Source organism: Biomphalaria glabrata, chromosome 10, assembly GCF_947242115.1.
Source record: "Biomphalaria glabrata chromosome 10, xgBioGlab47.1, whole genome shotgun sequence".
NCBI lineage: Eukaryota > Metazoa > Mollusca > Gastropoda > Planorbidae > Biomphalaria > Biomphalaria glabrata.
In genome coordinates, this window is record NC_074720.1 from 18,001,766 (window position 1) to 18,026,478 (window position 24,713).

Genomic DNA, 24,713 nt, shown 5'->3' on the forward strand with positions numbered 1-24,713 from the left:
AACAGATCCGATAGAAAATGAAATACTCTATGTTCATTGCCTGTACATGAATTTGATGGTAAGATGTATTTGATGGCTGAATGTATTTGATGGTAAGATGTATTTGATGGCTGAATATATTTGATGGTAAGATGTATTTGATGGCTGAATATATTTGATGGTAAGATGTATTTGATGGCTGAATGTCTTTGATGGCTGAATGTATTTGATGGCTGAATGTATTTGATGGTAAGATGTATTTGATGGCTGAATGTATTTGATGGTAAGATGTATTTGATGGCTGAATGTATTTGATGGTAAGATGTATTTGATGATTGAATCGATGATTGAATGTGTTTAATGTTATCTTTTGCATTGAGATTTAGGACTAGGTAGATAATCGTTTTCCAAGTGATAGTCTTTGTGCTGGCCGTACTTGTAAGCTACTAACTGGTGAACACAACCTAGTCTGTTTCTGAGCGTTTCAGATTGGTCGAAAAAGTCACGTGGTAGGCTCAGTGAAAGAGCAAAAATGTTTTTTGTTTTGTTTGAAATAGATGCACGAACTGCATTTCAACACACAAACTTGATGTAAGCAGACGCGAGTGACCTGTACTTCAATCTATGTCCAAGCAGCAACGATGACTGAATGGTTTATGGTTGTGTGAAGCATAGATTCTCCATTAGTGCAACTCACCCAGTGAAGGGTGCGGGCGGGAGGAGAGGTGTGAGAGCATTGATTAATACATTAACTTAATACATTAGATCATGCTGTTCACTTTGATGGTTCTATAAGCACCTTCGGGGAAACTAAGCCCAACAATTAGTGTAAGGTCGTTGTAGCCCTGGCTCAACCCTCCTCCTGATACGTATTGGTCTCTACTTTATGTGTCTCTAACGCAGTCAGCTGAAATGTGTATCGGCCAGCGTTGTAAAATGTGTGTCTAAGGAACATTATCGTACATTTTCATAAATGAAGGTAAAATGTGTAATAATTGGATGTTTGCTAGATCCGGTGTACAGAATACGGAAGTGTGGAATGTATTTTTAAAAGCAGATAATTATTTTTGGCACTTTGTTTAGCTTGCTAACTCTTCATGGGTGGAGGACAAGGTAGGAGCTGGACACGGAGATCTAACGATTTGCCTAGAAATATGACAGTTTTTGTATATAATTAAATTTTAAAAAAATACTATCTAATTAACACACAGGAAAACTCTGGTTTGACAGTTACAATTTGTCAAAATATCTTCTTAAAATTAAATTTGGCTTACGTCTTTGTATTTTGAGCAGACGTCACGTGAGGTTCTCCGCAAAGAGCTGAACCGCTAACTAGACGTCCAGGGACACCTCACCATCCTGTCCTGTGGACTCTGATAGAAGTCATTGGTCACAATATATACATGTCTTTATAATACTTATACAAGTTAGTAATACACAATATCAATATTATATCTAACTAGATCCAGTATTCTTGTCTAGACTACTGTCTTTTAAAGTCTGGATCTATATAGATTTTCAATTTGCTATACTCTGAGTAGATTTATACATGGGCGTAACCAGAATTTCGAAAAGAAGGGGGGGGGGGAATTAGGCCGGAGTAAAGAATATTCTCTTTTAGAGGCCCCCGAAAGGAAAAATACGCTATTAGTTTTGTCTGTCCGTCCGTCCGACCCGTTTAGATCTCGTAAACTAGAAAAGATAGTGAAAATCCGACATGACAATATTTTAGACTTTAGACCATTCAAAGTTCTGATGCAACGGCTACTTTTTTCTTTTCTGAAAGCGAAAAATCTAATTTTTTAAATCACTTATGCAAGCAGTTTTTTCATAAAAATACACCACTTTTACAACTATTTACTATTAATAGTAACAAACATGGATGGCTCTTTAGTAGGGGAGACGACTATTTACCCTAATTTTAACACATTTATGTAAATGGTTATAGATTTTTTGTCAAAATTTGTTTATAATATATTTGTATTGTTAAGTTATGTAAGTTCTGTTATAATAAGTACTATATTTACACACAATAAAATATTTATTATTTTTTAAAGAGAAAAAATATATTTAGTATGCATATAACAAGTAGTTTTTTATATTATTGCGTGAACTGCCATATGATTTGTTGCGGTAAATAGTTCACCAACTGCAACCGGGAATAACCTCGGAAATGTTTTTAATCTAAATTATGAAAACAGTTTTTCCATAAAACACCATTTTTACAACTATTAAAAGTAACAAACACTGGAGGCGTGAACTGTAGCGCAATTGTACCATCGTGGAACACAAAACTATAGGAATTTTTTAAAAAATTTTTTTTACTGAAAAGTTATTTTCTTGAGGCTTTGAATAAGAGATTGAGCCCTGTGGAACTGTCGTCGCTAGCTGGAGAAGGGATAAAGGCAGGTAAGTGGCACCTAAACCGAAGCTTCGGGCGGGGGGGGGGGTCGTTAGTCTTGGTTGGCTACTCACCTGAATCCAAACTTCTGCTGCCTTGAAGCTATATCCAAACATTGGAAAAGCTTCGGGCGGGGGGGGGGGTCGTTAGTCTTGGTTGGCTACTCACCTGAATCCAAACTTCTGCTGCCTTGAAGCTATATCCAAACATTGGAAAAGCTTCGGGCGGGGGGGGGGGGGGGGTCGTTAGTCTTGGTTGGCTACTCACCTGAATCCAAACTTCTGCTGCCTTGAAGCTATATCCAAACATTGGAAAAGCTTCGGGCGGGGGGGGGGGGGTCGTTAGTCTTGGTTGGCTACTCACCTGAATCCAAACTTCTGCTGCCTTGAAGCTATATCCAAACATTGGAAAAGCTTCGGGAGATGACACTGAGGAAGAATGAGGAGCTGGCGAACTTCAGGCAGCACCTACAGCACAGAGTGCTACAACCTGGCAGAACATGCGACGCTATTGATCCCAAACTGTATGGATATTTGCCTTTGGACACATAAGCTGCGTGGATAGAAGGATACTGCCCAGGCTCTTTTGGGCGTGAATGCCTCTCCTGAATAGGACTTTACAGACACAGGAAACAAGTGCTCTACTAGATGAACCATAGTCACTCTACGTCTGAATGAAGCGAACTACTACAAAAGAGATGTCGTTACAACAGTCACCGGATCCTAAATGGTCAAACGCAAGTTTGCTGTAGTTTATTTAACTATGAAAATCTATTAATTGATGTACGATTATAACATATGTAGTGATTTAATACGATTGTATTCCTAGTCTTTCTTTTTTCTTATGAGATGTTAGTTTTATACAGACAGTAATGCATTAAGATAGCCACATATATCACTGCATTACAGTATCATACAGTGGTTCATTTAGGTTGAAGTCGCGCTGACCTTGTATGTAACGCAGCGAAATCCAGGCTCTGCATTTTTATTTTAAATCATCAAATGTTTACTTACATAATGATAAATCTGTAAGTCAAGTCTAATACTAGTACAATTATAGTTTGATTTCATCTTTTTTTTTTAAGGCTGACTATCTGTTCTTATGTTAGTTTGTACCAAAATGCCTTGAAACAAATAGTATCTCCAAGTGGTAAGCGTTACTTATCGTAATGTACCACTCTACCACTAAACCAGATGGTTGAGATGGAGAACATTCCAGTGACATTTTTAAATCCTGTTCAAATCTGTTTTACTTTTTGAAGGAAAAAAAAGGAAGGTTTTCAGTGTGCTACTAGATCTAAAGACCAGCCTTTGAGGATTGGCTCCGACCTCTGCAACCATCGTGCTCCTTGAGGATACTGCAACAAGGTATTAGGATAGGAAAGCTAGTGCAATGAATTGATAGACATACTTACTCACGACCTTTTACTTCCGGCGGTGAAATTAAAACCACAAAAAAGGAAACAAAAGATATTCTACCTCTCTGGTTTCCACATGTGTGTCTGACCTATATTCCGAAGTACATGGTTTATGAATACATTTCCTAGAATCTAGCACTTGTATGTTCGTATATTTAGATTAACATTCATACAATCTGGTCTTTAAATGGCTTTGAATTGTGATGTCTGTTGTCTGGGCAGTATCACCAGAAAAGTGGGCACGGTAATTTAAAAAATAGGGAGGCAACTCAACAAGTACATCTTTTTTTGTTTGTTTCAAAGTTTGAGGAGAAACAAAACCTTTAAAGGAGATATATAGCAACCATCTCTCTCTCTCTCTCTCTCTCTCTCTCTCTCTCTCTCTGTCTCTCTCTCTCTCTCTGTCTCTCTCTCTGTCTCTCTCTCTGTCTCTCTCTCTCTCTCTCTCTCTGTCTCTCTGTCTCTCTCTCTGTCTCTCTCTCTGTCTCTCTCTCTCTCTCTCTGTCTCTCTCTCTGTCTCTCTCTCTGTCTCTCTCTCTCTGTCTCTCTCTCTGTCTCTCTCTCTCTGTCTCTCTCTCTCTGTCTCTCTCTCTCTCTGTCTCTCTCTGTCTCTCTCTCTGTCTCTCTCTCTCTCTGTCTCTCTCTGTCTCTCTCTCTGTCTCTCTCTATCTCTCTCTGTCTCGCCCTCTTCTTCCTCTATTCCATTTTCTCACTCTTGGACTCTCCATCTTCCTCTTTCCCAAACACACATATACATCGATGTCGAGCTTAGACGACAGTGTGGAAGAGAGGAATGAATACATTAAAACATTAATTCACCAGGTGATCCCAGATTATGCATGTATCTTTATCAGATCCTCGAAGCCAATGGATGTATGCCAGGCTGTGACTTGTGTATAAGTAGTCTACTTGCAGAAGGTAAAATGTTAGAGACACACAGACCATCCATTGCACACATCTTCATTTGAATACCAATGTTTATTTGGAGGAGACTTGGGTTGTATTGTTAAGTTTATTGCTCGCTTTGACTATATTCTACCTGGACTTAGTTCGTGGACGAACAGTTCTACTTGGGCTTGGTTTCTGGATGAACATTTCTAATTGAACTTAGTTCATGTACGAACATTTCTAATTGAACTTAGTTCATGTACGAACATTTCTAGTTGAACTTAGTTCATGTACGAACATTTCTACTTGGACATTAGTTCATTGACGAACATCAGTTCCTGGACGAACATTTCTACTTGGACTTAGTTCCTAGACGACCATTAGTCCCAGACGAACATTAGTTCATGGACGAACATTTCTACTTGGACTTAGTTTCTGGACGAACATTAGTTCGTGGACGAACATTTCTACTTTTGCGCTTTCCGCGTAATGGCCTCCATGTCATTGCAACTTTTATTATGAGTAATTAATTTTGTCGGAGAACATGCCCCGCATACCTCATGCGACGCTCTGTCACACACAACCTTTCTAAGGGGTCGACTTCCAGTTCGGCATAGGACTTTTTTGATTGAGATCCAATTTCTATAACTGACTCCAAAAATCCGTCTTAGCCATTATTGTTGAGCCACATTTAGTCTTTTTCAATTTTGCCAGATGACTATTCACTGCACTTTATTAAAGGAGCCCCATCACTGGTAGAAATATGTAACCTCTCTTGGTTACGCTCTTGGAATTAGGTGACTGTAGTTTGCTTTAGATTTTATATCGAATAGGGAAGTTTTTATCGTCAAAATCATTTGTTCAGGGGTTTTAAACTAAAAAATCTGTGGAGTTCGTTGTTTTTTTTTAAATTCAAAACCTCATTAGCTACGCTCATATAATTTGATACTGTAGTTTGCTTTAGAATAAAATTGAAGAGAGAGGTTTTAAACCTCAAAACTCTCTGTATTGGATATTTAAACTCAAAACCCCCCTTGGCTTGGCTACGCTCATAGAATTTTGAGTGTGCAATTTGCTTTTTTTTATATTGAAGAGGTATTTTTTTTAGCTTCAAAACCCGCTGAAGGGGGGTTTAAACTCAAAACCCCATATGGCTACGCTCATAGAACTTTGTAAGGTTGTGACAGAGCGTCGCACGAGGTTTGCCGGACATGTTCTCCGACAAAATTAATTACGCATAATAAGAGTTGCAATGACATCCTAGTACAGTTTGGCGCCAAACGGGGGGGGGGGGGGGGCGGAAAAAATCCCCCCCCTCCGAAAAAAATCCTGGCTACAACCATGATATATATATATATGTATATATATATATATATATATATATATATATATATATATATAAAATACAAATAAAATAAAATATGTGGATATCCATGATACCATTAAGGACGTAGCGGAGAAAGCCAATCGGTCAGCGATGGTTGTGAATCACAATGACCAACTGACCTTTCTTTTCACCCAAACAAATGTCAAGGTCAATTATCCAATAGAGCTGAGTGGATTTTCTAAATCCTGAATTAATAATCCCTGCCACCGTCATGATAGGACCTCGAGGCTTAATTGGTCACCACTTGCTACCTACCTAGTGATGTCCAATTTAGTTGTTTCATTCATCTTTTCTCATCTAACCTATGGGTTTTATAGCGAAGTGAACTATGGGATGTTTGTGTCACGGTCTCTCTATATACCAAACAACGATTTAACCCAGAACTTCATGTAAACAACCAAGAGTGTTTCTCATCTAACATTTGAAATGTTTGAATGGGTTTCATAGCGAAGTGAGCTGTGGGGTGTCCGTGTGACATTGTTTCCATATCTCGAACAATGATTTAATTCAGAAGTTAAGTTAAAAAATCGAGACTGTCACATCCATTGCATTGATTTATTGAAATGTTTTTTGTATAGAATCCTTGTTTGTGTTTGTAATCTATAGTATGTCTTTATTACGTTCTTCTTACAGACTCTATGATGTCCAAGTTCTAGGCTCGACACAGAGGCGTCTCCATGGAGTCTCTCTCGGCCGTCGTCTTGGACGGCGGTCACGGCTCTCACGCCAGGGTGCCGACTAAGACAATCTCCATGGTGCAGATGTTGCTGCTGAATGCAGTGGTGTGCGGCATTGAGATCGTAGCCTGCGCCGGCTTCACCTACATCCCTCCCATGCTGCTCAAGGCTGGCTACTCTGAGGAGAACGTGGGTTTCCTCCTAGGCATGGGCCCTTTATTCGGGTTTCTCTTGGTCCCCATAATCGGAAGGGCCAGCGATAGGTGCTACAGCCCATTCGGCCGGAGAAGGCCGTTCATCGTCGCCCTGGCCATCATGCTGGTCTTTTCCCTCTACTTAATCCCTTTCGGCGAATATTTTGCCTCCCTGGTGGTGGGCGTGTCAGCCCTGAGCAAGAAAATCGGTTTCATCAGCTTGACCGTGGGAGTGGTGCTGCTGGACTTCACTACCCAGGCCTCACTGACCCCTTGCGAGGCTCTGCTCAACGATGCTTCCAAAGACTCGGAACAGAACGAGAAGATTTTCACTGTCTACTCTCTAATGATCAGCTCTGGTGGGATACTTGGATACGCCTTGACCGCCATAGATTGGACCTCCACTCCACTGGGGGAGTACTTTGGCGGACAGGAAGCCACTATATTTTCAGTGCTTATAATTGTGTTCACATCCATGTTGTCGGCGACTCTTATGGTTGCCAAGGAAGTACCTTTGTCCATGATCCCCGTCGACATCTCCACTATATCATCCACCAATCATCACTCCGTGCCCAAGCAGGTGATCGCCCACGAGAGCGGCTACGAGTCCAGTGGGAACTCTTCAGAAGAAGGGCTGCCCTTCAGTGAGCAGGGCATTTCAAGAGGCTCTAGGGGGCGAGGCTACTCTGAAAGCGTCGACCTGCGCCTCAGGCCGCTCAAGAGGTACTGCAGCCTAGTGACTAGCTACTGCTTCACCAAGAGCAGGTTTCTGAACAATTTAGTGACGTGTCTTCGTTGGCTAGGGAGGCAGCTCCTCCCACAGCAGCTGGTTCAGCTCTTTAAGGTGCCACTGGTGTTGAAGATGTTGGCCTTGGCAGACTACTGTGCTTGGACGGCTATCATGGGCTTCAACATATACTACACTGACTATGTGGGGCAGGTAAGAACTTTGTAGTAAAAAACATTTATTTTTACAAATACCTGTGTGCTAATAGTAACTTGAATTGTATGCAAGTGAGATGATTGAGGCACCAGTGCTGATTCTTTGACAATTTCTTTTCCTGTCTTTCTTCTATTCATTTTGATAGTTGCAGTTTTGGCCTCGCAATGTCAGATTCTATTTTGGTTACACTTTTTAGTTATTCTAAATACTTATGAAGAGAGTTAACTCTGGATGTAACTATGGGCGCTGAGAAACTCGAAACATATTTTCTTGTACCAGTGTTAATTTTACAAAGGCAAACATTAAGAGTGTGGTACATTGAGAGTGTGATACAATGAGGGTGTGGCACATTGAGAGTGTGGTGAATTGCGAGTGTGATACAATGAGGGTGTGGCACATTGAGAGTGTGGTGCATTGCGAGTGTGATACAATGAGGGTGTGGTGCATTGAGAGTGTGATGCATTGAGAGTGTGATGCATTGAGAGTGTGATGCATTGAGAGTGTGATACAATGAGCATGTGGTGCATTGCGAGTGTGGTGCATTGAGAGTGTGATACAATGAGGGTGTGATGCATTGAGAGTGTGATACAATGAGGGTGTGGTGCATTGCGAGTGTGATACAATGAGGATGTGGTGCATTGCGAGTGTGATGCAATGAGGGTGTGGTGCATTGAGAGTGTGATGCATTGAGAGTGTGATACAATGAGGGTGTGATGCATTGCGAGTGTGATACAATGAGGATGTGGTGCATTGCGAGTGTGATACAATGAGGGTGTGGTGCATTGAGAGTGTGATACAATGAGGATGTGGTGCATTGAGAGTGTGATACAATGAGGATGTGGTGCATTGAGAGTGTGATACAATGAGGATGTGGTGCATTGAGAGTGTGATACAATGAGGATGTGGTGCATTGCGAGTGTGATACAATGAGGATGTGGTGCATTGCAAGTGTGATACAATGAGGATGTGGTGCATTGCGAGTGTGATACAATGAGGGTGTGGTGCATTGAGAGTGTGGTGCATTGAGAGTGTGATACAATGAGGATGTGGTGCATTGAGAGTGTGATACAATGATGGTGTGGTGCATTGAGAGTGTGATGCATTGAGAGTGTAATACAATGAGGGTGTGGTGCATTGAGAGTGTGATGCATTGAGAGTGTGATGCATTGAGAGTGTGATACAATGAGGATGTGGTGCATTGCGAGTGTGATACAATGAGGGTGTGGTGCATTGAGAGTGATGCATTGAGAGTGTGATACAATGAGGATGTGGTGCATTGAGAGTGTGATACAATGAGGGTGTGGTGCATTGAGAGTGTGATACAATGAGGGTGTGGTGCATTGAGAGTGTGATACAATGAGAGTGTGGTGCATTGCGAGTGTGATACAATGAGGATGTGGTGCATTGAGAGTGTGGTGCATTGCGAGTGTGATACAATGAGGGTGTGGCACATTGAGAGTGTGGTGAATAGCGAGTGTGGTGCATTGCGAGTGTGATACAATGAGGGTGTGGTGCATTGAGAGTGTGATGCATTGAGAGTGTGATACAATGAGGATGTGGTGCATTGAGAGTGTGGTGCATTGAGAGTGTGATACAATGAGGGTGTGATGCATTGAGAGTGTGGTGCATTGCGAGTGTGATACAATGAGGGTGTGGTGCATTGAGAGTGTGGTGCATTGCGAGTGTGGTGCATTAAGAGTGTGATACAATGAGGGTGTGGTGCATTGAGAGTGTGATGCATTGAGAGTGAGATACAATGAGGGTGTGATGCATTGAGAGTGTGATACAATGAGATGTGATACAATGAGGGTGTGGTGCATTGAGAGTGTGATGCATTGAGAGTGAGATACAGTGAGGGTGTGATACAATGAGGATGTGGTGCATTGAGAGTGTGGTGCATTGAGAGTGTGATACAATGAGCATGTGGTGCATTGAGAGTGTGGTGCATTGAGAGTGTGATACAATGAGGGTGTGATGCATTGAGAGTGTGATACAATGAGGGTGTGGTGCATTGCGAGTGTGATACAATGAGGATGTGGTGCATTGCGAGTGTGATGCAATGAGGGTGTGGTGCATTGAGAGTGTGATGCATTGAGAGTGTGATACAATGAGGGTGTGATGCATTGCGAGTGTGATACAATGAGGATGTGGTGCATTGCGAGTGTGATACAATGAGGGTGTGGTGCATTGAGAGTGTGATACAATGAGGATGTGGTGCATTGAGAGTGTGATACAATGAGGATGTGGTGCATTGAGAGTGTGATACAATGAGGATGTGGTGCATTGAGAGTGTGATACAATGAGGATGTGGTGCATTGCGAATGTGATACAATGAGGATGTGGTGCATTGCAAGTGTGATACAATGAGGATGTGGTGCATTGCGAGTGTGATACAATGAGGGTGTGGTGCATTGAGAGTGTGATACAATGAGGATGTGGTGCATTGAGAGTGTGATACAATGATGGTGTGGTGCATTGAGAGTGTGATGCATTGAGAGTGTAATACAATGAGGGTGTGGTGCATTGAGAGTGTGATGCATTGAGAGTGTGATGCATTGAGAGTGTGATACAATGAGGATGTGGTGCATTGCGAGTGTGATACAATGAGGGTGTGGTGCATTGAGAGTGATGCATTGAGAGTGTGATACAATGAGGATGTGGTGCATTGAGAGTGTGATACAATGAGGGTGTGGTGCATTGAGAGTGTGATACAATGAGAGTGTGGTGCATTGCGAGTGTGATACAATGAGGATGTGGTGCATTGAGAGTGTGGTGCATTGCGAGTGTGATACAATGAGGGTGTGGCACATTGAGAGTGTGGTGAATAGCGAGTGTGGTGCATTGCGAGTGTGATACAATGAGGGTGTGGTGCATTGAGAGTGTGATGCATTGAGAGTGTGATGCATTGAGAGTGTGATACAATGAGGATGTGGTGCATTGAGAGTGTGGTGCATTGAGAGTGTGATACAATGAGGGTGTGATGCATTGAGAGTGTGGTGCATTGCGAGTGTGATACAATGAGGGTGTGGTGCATTGAGAGTGTGGTGCATTGCGAGTGTGGTGCATTAAGAGTGTGATACAATGAGGGTGTGGTGCATTGAGAGTGTGATGCATTGAGAGTGAGATACAATGAGGGTGTGATGCATTGAGAGTGTGATACAATGAGATGTGATGCATTGAGAGAGTGGTGCATTGAGAGTGTGATGCATTGAGAGTGTGATACAATGAGGGTGTGGTGCATTGAGAGTGTGATGCATTGAGAGTGAGATACAGTGAGGGTGTGATACAATGAGGATGTGGTGCATTGAGAGTGTGGTGCATTGAGAGTGTGATACAATGAGGATGTGGTGCATTGAGAGTGTGATGCATTGAGAGTGAGATACAGTGAGGGTGTGATACAATGAGGGTGTGGTGCATTGAGAGTGTGATGCATTGAGAGTGTGATACAATGAGGGTGTGGTGCATTGAGAGTGTGATACAATGAGGGTGTGGTGCATTGCGAGTGTGATACAATGAGGGTGTGGTGCATTGAGAGTGTGATACATTGAGAGTGTGATACAATGAGGGTGTGATGCATTGCGAGTGTGATGCATTGAGAGTGGTGCAATAAGAGTTGGATACAATGAGGGTGTGGTGCATTAAGAGTGTGGTGAAATGCATTTATTGCATCACATTAAGAGATTCATTGTATCAACGTATTCATTTATAATTGACCTCATTCACCATTCGTAAACAAACAACATTTAGCCAGGTGATTATCTCTTCTATACAAATTCAGTAATCCATAAAGGCTGTCACGTGATACGTTTTTTCTATTGTTTTATCAATATTACCACGTGGCTAAATGTTGTTTGTTTACAATTGATGAATGAGGTCAATTGTAAAAAATGAGTTTGAGTTTTGAGTTTAGGCACATCTACACAATTTAGGCCATGTCGTGCCCGTAATCCTTTAAAGATCACTCTCCCTTTACATAACAAGGGCTAAATTCTATACAGTTAAGTCATTAAAAACAAGGTCTATTCACAGTTAAAATAGTGCTTTAAAAAAATGGCAGTTGCTTATCATGAATGTATGCATTATAAAAAAAATTAATAAGGGCTCTTGTTCATTGGCGTAGCCAGGATTTTTTTCCCTTGGGGGGGGGGGGGCAGGTTTCTCCCTCCCTCCCCCACATGTGTGTGTGTTTGCATAAGTAATCTTCATTACATTCTGAGGCTTCATTCTTGCAGGCGTTTTTTGAACCCTTGAGTTAGTGGAAATACAGTAGACACCCCGCCATTTATTTCCGGTATTTAAAACTGTTTAAAAGGGCATATTCTTAGATATATACAGTGCATTATCCTACTAGTCTTCAATTAAAAATTGTAGGTCAAAAAACCAATCTACTATTCACTGCACTAGGAGCCTAGCGACTGGTAGAAAATGATTACTTTAGTTTTGCTTTAGGAGGGGGATGGTAACATGAAAACCCCTGCTCATGGAATTCAGAGATTGTAGTTGGCTTTAGATTTTTTATCCAAATGTTTTATATTGTAGAGGTGGATTTTTAACCTCAAAACCTGCTGGAGGGGGGTTCTACACTCTAAACCCTTTGGAAAAGGTTTTAAACTCAAAACCCCTCTTAGCTATATTCATAGAATTTGGTGATTGTTGTTTGCTTTAATGGTTTATGAAAAGGGGGGGGGGGGTAATGTTGAAGAACTCTGGAGGGAGTTTTAAACTCAAACTCCCCTTTCCTGCTTTGCTCATTGAATTCGGTGACTGTCAGTTGCTTTATTTTTGGTTTTATTGAAGAGAAGGGTTTTAACCTTAAATCCCCATGGAGGGGGAATTTTAAGCTCAAAACCCCGGTTTGGTTGCGCTGTGGCAAATGATGGATTAACATTAAAATCTCACCTACAATAAAAAAAAAAGTTAAAGCAAAACAACAGTCACAAAATTTCACCATGGAGTATGAGGGTGAACCACCAAAACCCACCCCCGCCTCCCTTCCAGCTATGCCCATGCTCTTGTTGAATATACTTTTTTTTTCTCTGTATATTATTGAATTCCTTATGCACACAATTACTGATGTTTTTTTTTCCAAGCCTTTGACAGCTACATCCATGGGTTGTAATTCATAGTGTGGAAATGCCCAAATGTTAATTTATGTCACAGATGTTGGCATTTACATCTAAAGCAGGCTTTTTGTCAATAATTGTAACTGGCCTGTTTGAACCAAGCTATAATAATTGGCCAGATATTGTAATTCTAATGCATTGATCACTATAGCATGTATGTGTTGATATTACCAGGTATTGGCCAGAATTGTGGTATGGAACTTAACACTGTTCTAAGAAGGAACACAACATTGATATAAGATGGCATGGTTCAGTTCTAAGAAAGAATAGAACATTGATATAAGATGGCATGGTTCAGTTCTAAGAAAGAATAGAACATTGATATAAGATGGCATGGTTCAGTTGTAAGAAGGAATAGAACATTGATATAAGATGGCATGGTTCAGTTGTAAGAAGGAATAGAACATTGATATAAGATGGCATGGTTCAGTTCTAAGAAAGAATAGAACATTGATATAAGATGGCATGGTTCAGTTGTAAGAAAGAATATAACATTGATATAAGATTGGCATGGTTCAGTTGTAAGAAGGAATAGAACATTGATATAAGATGGCATGGTTCAGTTGTAAGAAGGAATAGAACATTGATATAAGATGGCATTGTTCAGTTGTAAGAAAGAATATAAATATAACATTGATTAAAGATGACTGTTTTAAGATTAAACATCTAAAAAGTTTTTGTCTTTGTAATTGAATTACTGACTAACCCCCCCCCCCCCAACACCTTTTTTTTTCCTGTTCATCCTGTAAAAGTTTTTCTAATTTAATCTTTGTATTGTATCCATTTTTTTTTTAGTTTTTTTTTCTACGGACATTTGGCTACACAAGTGCAGTTATTGAGTTCAAATATTTCTCTTTCAGTATCTAATAGAGTAGGAAAATATTTTAAAAGATGGGGGAGACTCTGGGAGAGTGGGAAAGACCTGTGGAACTAAATTCACTTGACTGTCAGGAAGAGGACCTGAGCCCTGTGTAGTTAACGTGCTATTTCCTTTATCATAGATAGAAATCATTAACTTACTATTTCAGTTATCATAAATAAATGTCATCAACTTACTATTTGAAAGAAAAAAAACTTTTCATTTTAATGTTTTATATTTTAATTTATTCAAGCTTCTTTAAGCCTTTCTTAATCTGCTCAGTTTTTGTATATAAAGCAAATTCAACTTGTTCACAATTCTTTTTACATATTCTTAGGTTGTATATGGAGGCAACCCAAATGCTCCTCCCATGAGTGTTGAAGGAAGAGCCTATGACGAGGGAGTTCGTGTGGCCAGCTGGGGTCTGCTCCTTCACTGCATCTGCTCTGCTGTTTTCTCTTTCTTCATTGAGCGCCTGACCGAGTCCTATGGCTACAAGACAACCTTCAGCCTGGGCATGGTATCTTTTGTGTTCTCCATGATGGGGATGGTGCTCATACGCCACATCTACTTTGTCAACCTCATGGCTGCTGTGACAGGGTTTGCCTACTCCACAATCACCACCATTCCATTCATGTTGGTCTCAAAGTATCATGCAGATAAAAAGGTAATACCAGCTAGTTTGGTCCAACTGAAATATCATGCAGATAAAAATGTAATACCAGCTAGTTTGGTCTAACTGATGTATCATGTATATAAAAAGGTAATACCAGCTAGTTTGGTCCAACTGAAGTATCATGCAGATAAAAATGTAATACCAGCTAGTTTGGTCCAACTGAAGTATCATGCAGATAAAAATGTAATACCAGCTAGTTTGGTCCAACTGATGTATCATGCAGATAAATAGGTAATACCAGCTAGTTTGGTCTAACTGATGTATCATGTAGATAAAAAGATAATACCAGCTAGTTTTGTCTAACTGAAGTATCATGCAGATAAAAAGGTAATACCAGCTAGTTTGGTCCAACTGATGTATCACGTAGATAAAAAGGTTATACCAGCTAGTTTGGTCCAACTGAAGTATCATGCAGATAAAAAGGTAATACCAGCTAGTTTGGTCCAACTGATGTATCATGTACCAGGTAGATAAAAAGATAATACCAGCTAGTTTGGTCTAACTGATGTATCATGCAGATAAAAAGGTAATACCAGCTAGTTTGGTCTAACTTATGTATCATGCAGATAAAAAGGTAATACCAGCTAGTTTGGTCCAACTGAAGTGTGACAGGTGGGGAAATGTGATGTGTGTTTGGCGCGTTTAATGTCTAGGGGATGATTATTTTTAAAGCTATCACACACCAACCTATCAGCATATAAATCGGGAGCAGACACACAACGGGACAAAGCAATGAAAGATAGATACAAAAGTTAAAAATGAAGAATATTTATTTACATAAATATACATATAAGAATAAGATGGGGGAGGGTTTGCATCTATCTCTAGTATATTCTATGATTAATCATCACTCCTGCACCTAATAAGAGAGTATGTCACTTTGTCCTCTGACTTAGCTGGTTTTCCTATTGATGTCGCAGCTGGCTGTGTCCTGGCTTGAGGTTCTGCAGCTGGAGGTGGCGCTCTAGCGGATAGAGGGACGCCGGTGATATAGTTCTTGTGGAGTCTCAATCCCCAAAATCTAATATCTGTAGTGGGCACAGTAGGGCGGGTGGCCAGCTACCGTGGGCACAAGGATACTGCGGGCAGAGCTGATCTGCCGTGGGCAGCGTAGTTGACAGGATATGTCCAGTGAGTTGCAGAGGGTTGGCGTAGCTATGACGTCTCACACAGACCTGAGTCCATAGGGACGTCGCACCTAATAAGATGACAGGTGGGCTGTCAAATAGGCGGGCAATACCGATAGCGCCAAGTGGTAGAGTTGAGTAGATCTCAGTAGGCAAAGGCAGTGCTGAATAGCACTAAGCACATACATAGGCAGGTAAATAGATCGTTGATCCAATAAATAGGCAGGTAAATAGTTGAGTAGTGTCGAGTAGACACTAAGCGGCAAATAGGCAGTAGGTGAATCTCGATAGCAAATAAATAGGCAAACACCTGTGGGAGGCTGCGGATAAATAAAGACAAGTTAGGACATGTCTCTCATGCATCTTATCGATGCCCTCGACTGAGGTGCATTCGTCAGATTGGTGAAATTGCTTTAGAGCACAATGAGGAGATGATGACAAATGGGATTTGGGAAAATAGATGGCAGATAGTAGCAATATAGAAATGTACATAAAAGGGGAAATAATAATATAAAAATGTACATAGAAGGGGAAATAATAATCTCAAATAAACAACACAGGTGGATAGAGAAAGAAGGGGGGGGGGGGAATGGGCGGAGGTCAGCGACCCAGACGATTTGTTTACATATGACCGTGGGTCGAGAACAATGAAGCGCGCTTGAATGGAGAGGGTGTCCCTTCAAGCGGCGCGACTCTCCTTAGAGTAAAATGGGTACAGGGGAGACAATTCACTACAGGGGAGATAACTCGTATCTCTTTTCTAGACGCAGTATTAGTGCGCTAGTAAAATTATCACGGTTGTCAGCCGAGATAAAGGAAATAGACTAAGATGTACAAATATATACATGGTTGCATCAACGATCAATTGAGCAACGTAGCATTAATAGATTAATGCAATACATAAATAAATACATAGGACATGTTTATGTTTTCTACTTACGCCAGTGAGAAATACACAATGCACTAATTAAATATAAAGGAACTAGGCAAAATACACATGATAAAATCCAATGGAAATATACACAAAGTAATTAGGATGGAACTTGTGATTAAGTTCGGCTTACCACCAGGTATTCCTCTAGGAGAGAGAATGTATGACGTAGTCCAGACTCGATAGCTCAGCTCGAATGAGAATGAAAGAGAGTCTGATTTAAGTTGGTTTACTTTATATAAGCCTGGAAAATGCGGGCGGGCACAGGAAATGTCCTAGGCTTAGCATTATCTTACACGTGGGTGAAGTCCGACAAGAGTCGCACCTTGGAGTATCACGCGGTGTGTTGACTCGAGTAATCTCTTAGATCAAAGAGATACTTAGGAGAAGGGGGGGGGAGGAGTGACTTGCATTCCACACAAGGTGGTGTCCACTGCGGCTGTCAGACATCCTGTCGATAAGATCAAAGTCTGTGCGTATCTTTGCCCCGGTCAAGGGAAGATAACTCGAAAGACGTGGCCTAGCTATCTCCAATGTGGTCAACTAAGTCTAGCCTGGAGCGGAAAAGGTGGCGTGGGTGAAGAATTTAGGGGTAGGATGGGGAGATAATTAAAATAAAATAAATAAATAATGAAAAATAATAATTAATGCTGTGATAAATTAGAGTGACTCTGACAGCGAGTTTTTGACTTGTCACATGAAGTATCATGCAGATAAAAAGGTAATACCAGCTAGTTTGGTCTAACTGATGTATCATGCAGATAAAAAGGTAATACCAGCTAGTTTGGTCCAACTGAAGTATCATGCAGATAAAAAGGTAATACCAGCTAGTTTGGTCTAACTGATGTATCATGCAGATAAAAAGGTAATACCAGCTAGTTTGGTCCAACTGATGTATCATGCAGATAAAAAGGTAATACCAGCTAGTTTGGTCTAACTGATGTATCATGCAGATAAAAAGGTAATACCAGCTAGTTTGGTCCAACTGATGTATCACGTAGATAAAAAGGTCATACCAGCTGATTTGGTCCAACTGAAGTATCATGGAAATAAAAATCTAATACCAGCTAGTTTGGTCCAACTGAAGCATCATGCAGATAAAAAGGTAATACCAGCTAGTTTGGTCCAACTGATGTATCATGTCCGGGTAGATAAAAAGATAATACCAGCTAGTTTGGTCCAACTGATGTATCATGTACCGGGTAGATAAAAAGATAATACCAGCTAGTTTGGTCTAACTGATGTATCATGTAGATAAAAAGATAATACCAGCTAGTTTGGTCTAACTGATGTATCATGTACCGGGTAGATAAAAAGATAATACCAGCTAGTTTGGTCCAACTGATGTATCATGTACCGGGTAGATAAAAAGATAATACCAGCTAGTTTGGTCCAACTGATTTATCATGTACCGGGTAGATAAAAAGATAATACCATCTAGTTTGGTCTAACTGATGTATCATGTAGATAAAAAGATAATACCAGCTAGTTTGGTCTAACTGATGTATTATGTACCAGGTAGATAAAAAGATAATACCAGCTAGTTTGGTCCAACTGATGTATCATGTACCGGGTAGATAAAAAGATAATATCAGCTAGTTTGGTCCAACTGATGTATCATGTACCGGGTAGATAAAAAGATAATATCAACTAGTTTGGTCCAACTGTTATTTTCGTTTTTATCTTTGTACATGAGCAGCATTGCAATGTTGGTCACACAGCATTTATTGGTTATGTTGTTCTTTTAAACTTCCTTCATTTTTTGGTGAGATTATTTTCAGCTCCACAAGTGATCTTCAAACTACTTTTATTCATTCCTCTCAGTTTGTTTTTTTTGACATTCTTATTTTGTCTTCAAGTATTATGTTGTCTTATTCTTTGGATGTTATCTTGCAGGATAAAAATATTAAAGTTTCCCTTTCAGACCTTGCGATTTATAGAGCTGATGATGTAACGGCCATCAGTTTCTTTGTTATGGTTGTTATGCTGGCCGCATGACACCAACTGCCTTTACTTTCCCTAACTAATGTCAAGTACCCATGAGAGTTGCGTATACTCATGCCGGTGCTCAAAATCCCAAAGCTCAAAATCCCAGCATTCACTGAGATTGGAACTCAAGACCCCTCAATTCAGTATCCAAGCGCTTAACCTCTCAGCCATATCCAAGGGCCTAACCTCTCAGCCATAGCCAAGGGCTTAACCTCTCAGCCATATCCAAGGGCTTAACCTCTCAGCCATAGCCAAGGGCTTAACCTCTCAGCCATATCCAAGGGCTTAACCTCTCAGCCATATCCAAGGGCTCTTTTGACATGGCCTTGCAATCTGATATTGCAATTTTCAACAATGACCAAGAGGTCCCCAAGAAGCCCAATAACTTTTCTATCCTATCACAAACTTTTTTGTGATGCAGTCTCTGTGATGTCCAATAACTATCCCACTTTTTATCCAAATCTTTGATTCTGCTGTTAGAGTCCAAGACTCAATGAAGTATGTACAGACTTAGATCTATCTCAAGTTTGTGAATCTCTAATTAAGCTCAACTTTCTTTTCAGGTTTATTTTGCTGACTTACCTCCTGCATTACTGTGTGACACAGAGCGTGGCATTGGTTCAGACATTGCTGTCCTAGACTGGTCCTACTTTTTGTCGCAAGTGATCATGACCGCTGCCATGGGTACCATCGTCCATATCACAGGTACCATTGTGTCCTATATGGTAACTGCTGGGGCAATGGGCATCCTGTCTATTTATTACATCGGTAAAATTATTGAGAATGAGCAGCAGGCCCGGAGGTGTATTACAAGCAAGAGCAATCAGCATATTAGGTTTTTATAAAATGTGTAGGAACCGTGTTATGGATTCTGTTCTATAAGAATATTTTATTTGGACATACATGTTTATACAGCGGGATTTTTAATGTTGGCAACTGTTGTTTTTTTATGGTTTACCTTTTATGTATTTGATGTTTTTGTTTTACAAAACAAATTGCCATAATAATTATTTGTACCCAAATGTGCTTCAATCCATTTTATAATATTTCTTTCTTTGTGGTTTGTACACATGCTTGTGATTCTACTTTTTTTTTTATTATATTGAATATGGACATGAATTGTTTCTTTTTTAATTATTGTCACTTACTTCAGTTACTGTTTTTGCTGTAAGAAGAGAAATATGTTCCACTGCTTAAACCTTAAACAATTTGTGTTAGTTGGTGCTTTTGAATTATCAAATTATTGTTAGAAACTTAAATGCTCAGTTCAATTGTTACATTTTAAAATCTTGTGGAATATCTACGAAATGTACATGTGCTAGATAGTTATTTCTACTTCACACTTAGGTTACTCAATGTATATAGAGTTTGTGGTAGGTCTACATTGTTACTTTGTGAGATAGTCAGTGGTTTAAAAACAAATACACAAAAGATTATTTTAAATTGTGTATCTATTGCAGGGTAAGGGAAGTAACTAGTGGTGTTTATGAAGATCAGTGAGAAACTATGGTTTTGTTGTCCACCACATTGCAAACACAAATTTTGATTTTAAAACTTATTAAGTACAGCATGGCACATGTTTGTGGCACTATCTAATGAAAACTGTATTTGTTGGACATTGTAAAACTTGTTTTGTGTGATCAACATAAAGAAGCACAAACTCATGTAACAGAGGCATAGTTACAATCAATTTTTCAATTTACTATATTCCTGAAAGTGACAATTTAGATCTGCAATAATTTTATATTACCATAGGAAGACCAACAGCAGGATGAAGCTGAGCTCAATTTACAACCTTCCCCCCCCCCCCCTTTCCATTTATTCAAGTAGATTGTTTATATGACATTTTATACACTTTTGTTTAGTACATTAATTAGTCTTTTGTTATCGGTACATCAATTAGTTTTTTGTTATCTGTACATTAATTAGTCTTTTGTTATCAGTACATCAATTAGTTTTTTGTTATCTGTACATTAATTAGTCTTTTGTTGCCGGTACTATTTGCTTTCTCCATTGCCAGTCCTAGCATTTCAACTGATGTCTTCCATGGGTATAACATTTTTGCTTGTAATTATTCTTAGTTTGCATTCATCCAAAGATAGAGCTAAAGCCATTGATTGTTTTTAACTCATCCGTTTAGAAAATGTTGACTTGATATTAAAAACATTTCTACAGATATTTTTATCAGCAATTAATGCACTAAAGAACAAGGTTATTTAGCCATGTGTCTCTGCAAGGAGTAAATTGTGAAATGTTTACCACTAGCTCAGTGTTTCACAAACTTTCAACATATGCGTACCCCTTCAATAAATTTAGTAACTCTGAGTACCACTCGCCCCCCTCCCTCCAAAAAGAATAATTATCAAAAGTAATAAATGAAAAATATTTTTTTTTCTAAAAAAATGTAAATAAATGTTATATTATAAATAACATTAATTTGCATCAATGAGAAGGAGAACCATAGTTAATATGTACCCCATTCAAACTCTTCTTGTACCCCTGGGGGTATGCGTGCCCCACTTTGGAAAACACTGCTCAATGGGACTCTTGACTTGATTCTGGGCTTCAAGGACCAGAATTATTTCTTCTTTTTGTCATGTCATTTACTGCTTATATCAATATTTGTTGATATCAAATTTAGAGAGAAAAGATCAGAAAGATGTCTCTATTTTTGTACAACTATTTATGAAACAAAACACTATACACTTGTATATTTAAATCTATCTATATATAATTTATATATTTATATGATATAGGTGGGGGCTACACTGCCATATATTTCTACTACTGTTCAGACTTGTTTATGGCCTCAGATTTTTATTTTGACAATCGTAAACTGTTTCTAACTTCTTTTTAAAGCCATATCTCTTGTACATATATCGTTTATGTATCCTTTTAATTTCATTTGTCGAATGTGATTGTTTAAATGATACCATACAAAGATTCCATAATTAGATCTATATTTACTCATGAGAGTACAGTTATATTTCCATGGTCAGAGTAGTTTTATATACAGTATTGCTTGGTGTATTTGATGTACACAATCTTTTAAGGAGTCATTTCTTTTTACTGCTTACCTTGTGTTGTAGTGCTAAGCATAGGCCCCAATCCTTATTTTGTGTTATGTTAAAGTTCTTTAGTATAGCTTTAAAATTATTGTATAGTTTTTTCCTTTATACAAGCTCCTTTTCTTGTGTTTTTGTATGTTACATCTTTTTTAACCTATACCTCAAGACTTATCTTGTGTGGTTGTGTTGAAGTTCTTTAGTATTAGGCCCCAAGGCTTATCCTGTGTTGTGTGTTGAATTATTTGGTACATTGCTGATTTGTAATGTGAGTAGAGCATCCATTGAGAGCTTGTTAGAGAAAAAGAGAATTGTTAGGATATTAAGAACTAGTCGACCGGCTGAGTAGCTATTTTGCAGGGCCGGCCTTAGTCCACTGCAACCTATGCGACCGCAGTGGGCCCCGCACTTTCATAGGAACCGCGCTAATTCTAGGTGTATAAATTATTAAATTAAACCATTTTATAACTTATAACAGATTTCCCGCGACCTCCTGTCGATTTACCTGGAAATCTACTGAAATTGCAAAACAAACAAAAAAGTCCAGGAAATATCCGGAAATTATTATAATCTTTTGAAAACCCATACAAATCTCCTGAAATTTATAGACAAAAATAGTCAGTTTGGGGTGTCATTCAATATGGAAAACGCCAATCCTGTAAGATAAAAAAAAACAGCATTGTGCAATACCAGTAATTGTGAAATCTAGTGTAAGAAGCTTCTCGCTAGTCAAACTAATGAAGAATTACTTGAGGTCAACAATTCTCGTAGATAGATTGAAACATTTGGTAATTCTTGCTATTGAGCATGATCTATGTAAGAAACAGAATTTTTATGATATACTGTATGACTTCGCTACACGCAAGGCTCGTAAAGTAATTCTGTACGTAGTAAAGAAAGAATAAAATGCAAAGACGAATTTATTTTCTAATACAAGCTTCTAAATTTCACATATTATCCATATCCCTACCCAAACTTGACCCTGCGAAATCTGTTTCGCATAGGGCCCCAGAATGGTTAAGTCTATTTATTGACGGGTGAATACTACTTGTTCTCCTCCCCCTCTTTTTTTTTTTCGTAGGGTAACTCTACTCCATCCGACTTGCAGAATAAAAGAGTGATCTTTTCTTTACATGGTGCCCAAACTCTTGAGCCATGAAGAGAATTATATATATAGATTGGGAGAGGTGAAAGCTTGGGGAAACAAATGAGAATACTTTTATTGGTATGGTACCGCACTAATTGTCACCTGTTCCACCAACATTATAAGGGAGATAAGCCACAAATGTAAATAAAAAAAATGTTCCATTTTTTTAATTTAAAGGGTTGTTTTTTTTTGTTTTTTTTTAAGAAAGCACTATTTCTGTCCTAAGAAATGATGCTATGCACCAAGTTTGCTTTCTTGCTGAATTACAATGATCCTGCGCTTCAGCTTTTGGAAATTCACTCTTTTGCTGTTTCTTTTTTAGAAATTATTGGGGAAAAATTAACAATTAATGTTATAATTTTAAAAGTTGATACGAATTACAATAAATACAATGAAGTGCACATTTTACTCTCAGAACCAAATACCAGCCTGAGACCCTATGCACATATTTACAGTTGTAATAAACATACAATTGGCAAATTGAGTGCTTGAAAGTGTGGTGTCCCAGCACCTCTACACAGTGGGCTGTTGTTTACACAAATTGAACTTGATGTGTGGGATTATAAAACGTTTTATAGTGTACAAAAACTTACAGAAATAAGAGTTTCTGTTTTAGGGATTCTCAAAGTGGTTGGTTCTGGAACACATTCTCATGATAAAGGACCCTAATATATTTTAGGACATTTTTTTATAGCTTTTACAATTATTTTATATGGTATTTATTGGATTTATCTTATTTGTTATAAATATGCACATCCTTGATTTCATAAGTTACACATAAAGGTCTCTTTTGAAGTTCTTAAAAAGAACAAAATATTTTTTTTTAAACATCCATAGTTTATGAAGCACTGAGGTGGGGACTTAAGTCCTAGCAAGTATTAGTTATATTGAACTTAGGAAACAAATACATTTAATCAGCAAGGGAAAAAGATCAAGCTGACTATACTGGATGTTCTTTTTTAAACCTAAGAAGAAGTTCTGAAAGTGTAAACCTGTTAGAGCATGATGACCTAGCTTCAATTAGTAACTTGTTCAAGTCTAAAAAAAAAAAAAAACCTGCATACCTGCTGACAACTTGTTTTGTGAGTTGTTTTTTGTCTGGTTGTTGCAATCCTTAATTAGTGAAGATCTAATTGTTGATGATAGTCCAGTATACTCTTAAGTAACTTACCAAGTCATTCAATACCATATGCATCCTGACCAATGTGTACTAACTGACCTGTTTATTATTCTTATTGGATGTGTGCCATCAACTGCATAGTTTATTTATTTAAGGGGCATCCCAACCAAAACAAACTGATTTGTGTTGGCAGAGCACCAGCAGCACAGAAACCTTCTCCCAGAGAAGACAGGAGCCCAATGACAATATTAAAGCGTGAAAGATGATTCTAAAGACATGGTCAATTAAAAAGAAAACAAAACGTACTCCCTTAAAAAATAATTTTTAAAATGTTTGTTACACATACAAGAAATTCTTAAGCTTGTTGACAAGCTAGCCTTTTGCTGCTAGTTGAGCATTCTGTTATAGAAAAGTAAAATCCTGAATTGTCCACACTACCATCATATGTACAGTATTGGCTTAACTGATGATATGATGATTTGAGTTATTTCTCAAGAACTATTTTTCAGTTTAATCAGAGTGGCACAGGTTGGAATTAGATTTTTTTATAATTTTAATGGAAGATTTTTTTTTTTTTTGGTTTGTCCTTGGGGAAAGAAAGAGAAGCTAATATTATCTGCTTGTGGTAACACAAGTAATTAAAATTGAAACACTTATTGGAGTCAATTTTTTTATGTAAATCTATTTTAGTCATAAATGTAATTATTATGAAGTAAGATTCTTTTCTAGTGTGTATACAAAAATATGTTCTTAGATCCAGAGAATCAAGTACTTGTGCTGCTTCATTGTC

At 38.8% G+C, this 24,713-nt stretch overlaps 1 protein-coding gene across 6 annotated transcripts in view; it reads left to right on the forward strand.

Moving 5' to 3' along the window:
* The window catches only part of LOC106071516 (solute carrier family 45 member 3-like), a 52,516-nt gene extending 31,314 nt beyond the window's left edge, over window positions 1–21,202 (forward strand). For 4 of the 6 annotated variants that reach the window (XM_056043016.1, XM_056043014.1, XM_056043015.1 and 1 more), the window contains 3 exons: window positions 6,706–7,883; window positions 14,206–14,535; window positions 19,155–21,202. In XM_056043016.1, coding sequence (XP_055898991.1) covers window positions 6,750–7,883; window positions 14,206–14,535; window positions 19,155–19,436 — 1,746 coding nt within the window. In that variant the 5' untranslated portion in view covers window positions 6,706–6,749 and the 3' untranslated portion in view covers window positions 19,437–21,202. Of the gene's footprint in view, window positions 1–7; window positions 959–3,464; window positions 3,748–6,705; window positions 7,884–14,205; window positions 14,536–19,154 lie in introns of those variants that run through there. The other 2 variants (XM_056043018.1, XM_056043020.1) reach the window with 2 other exon arrangements.
* The last annotated feature ends 3,511 nt before the right edge of the window (window positions 21,203–24,713 follow it).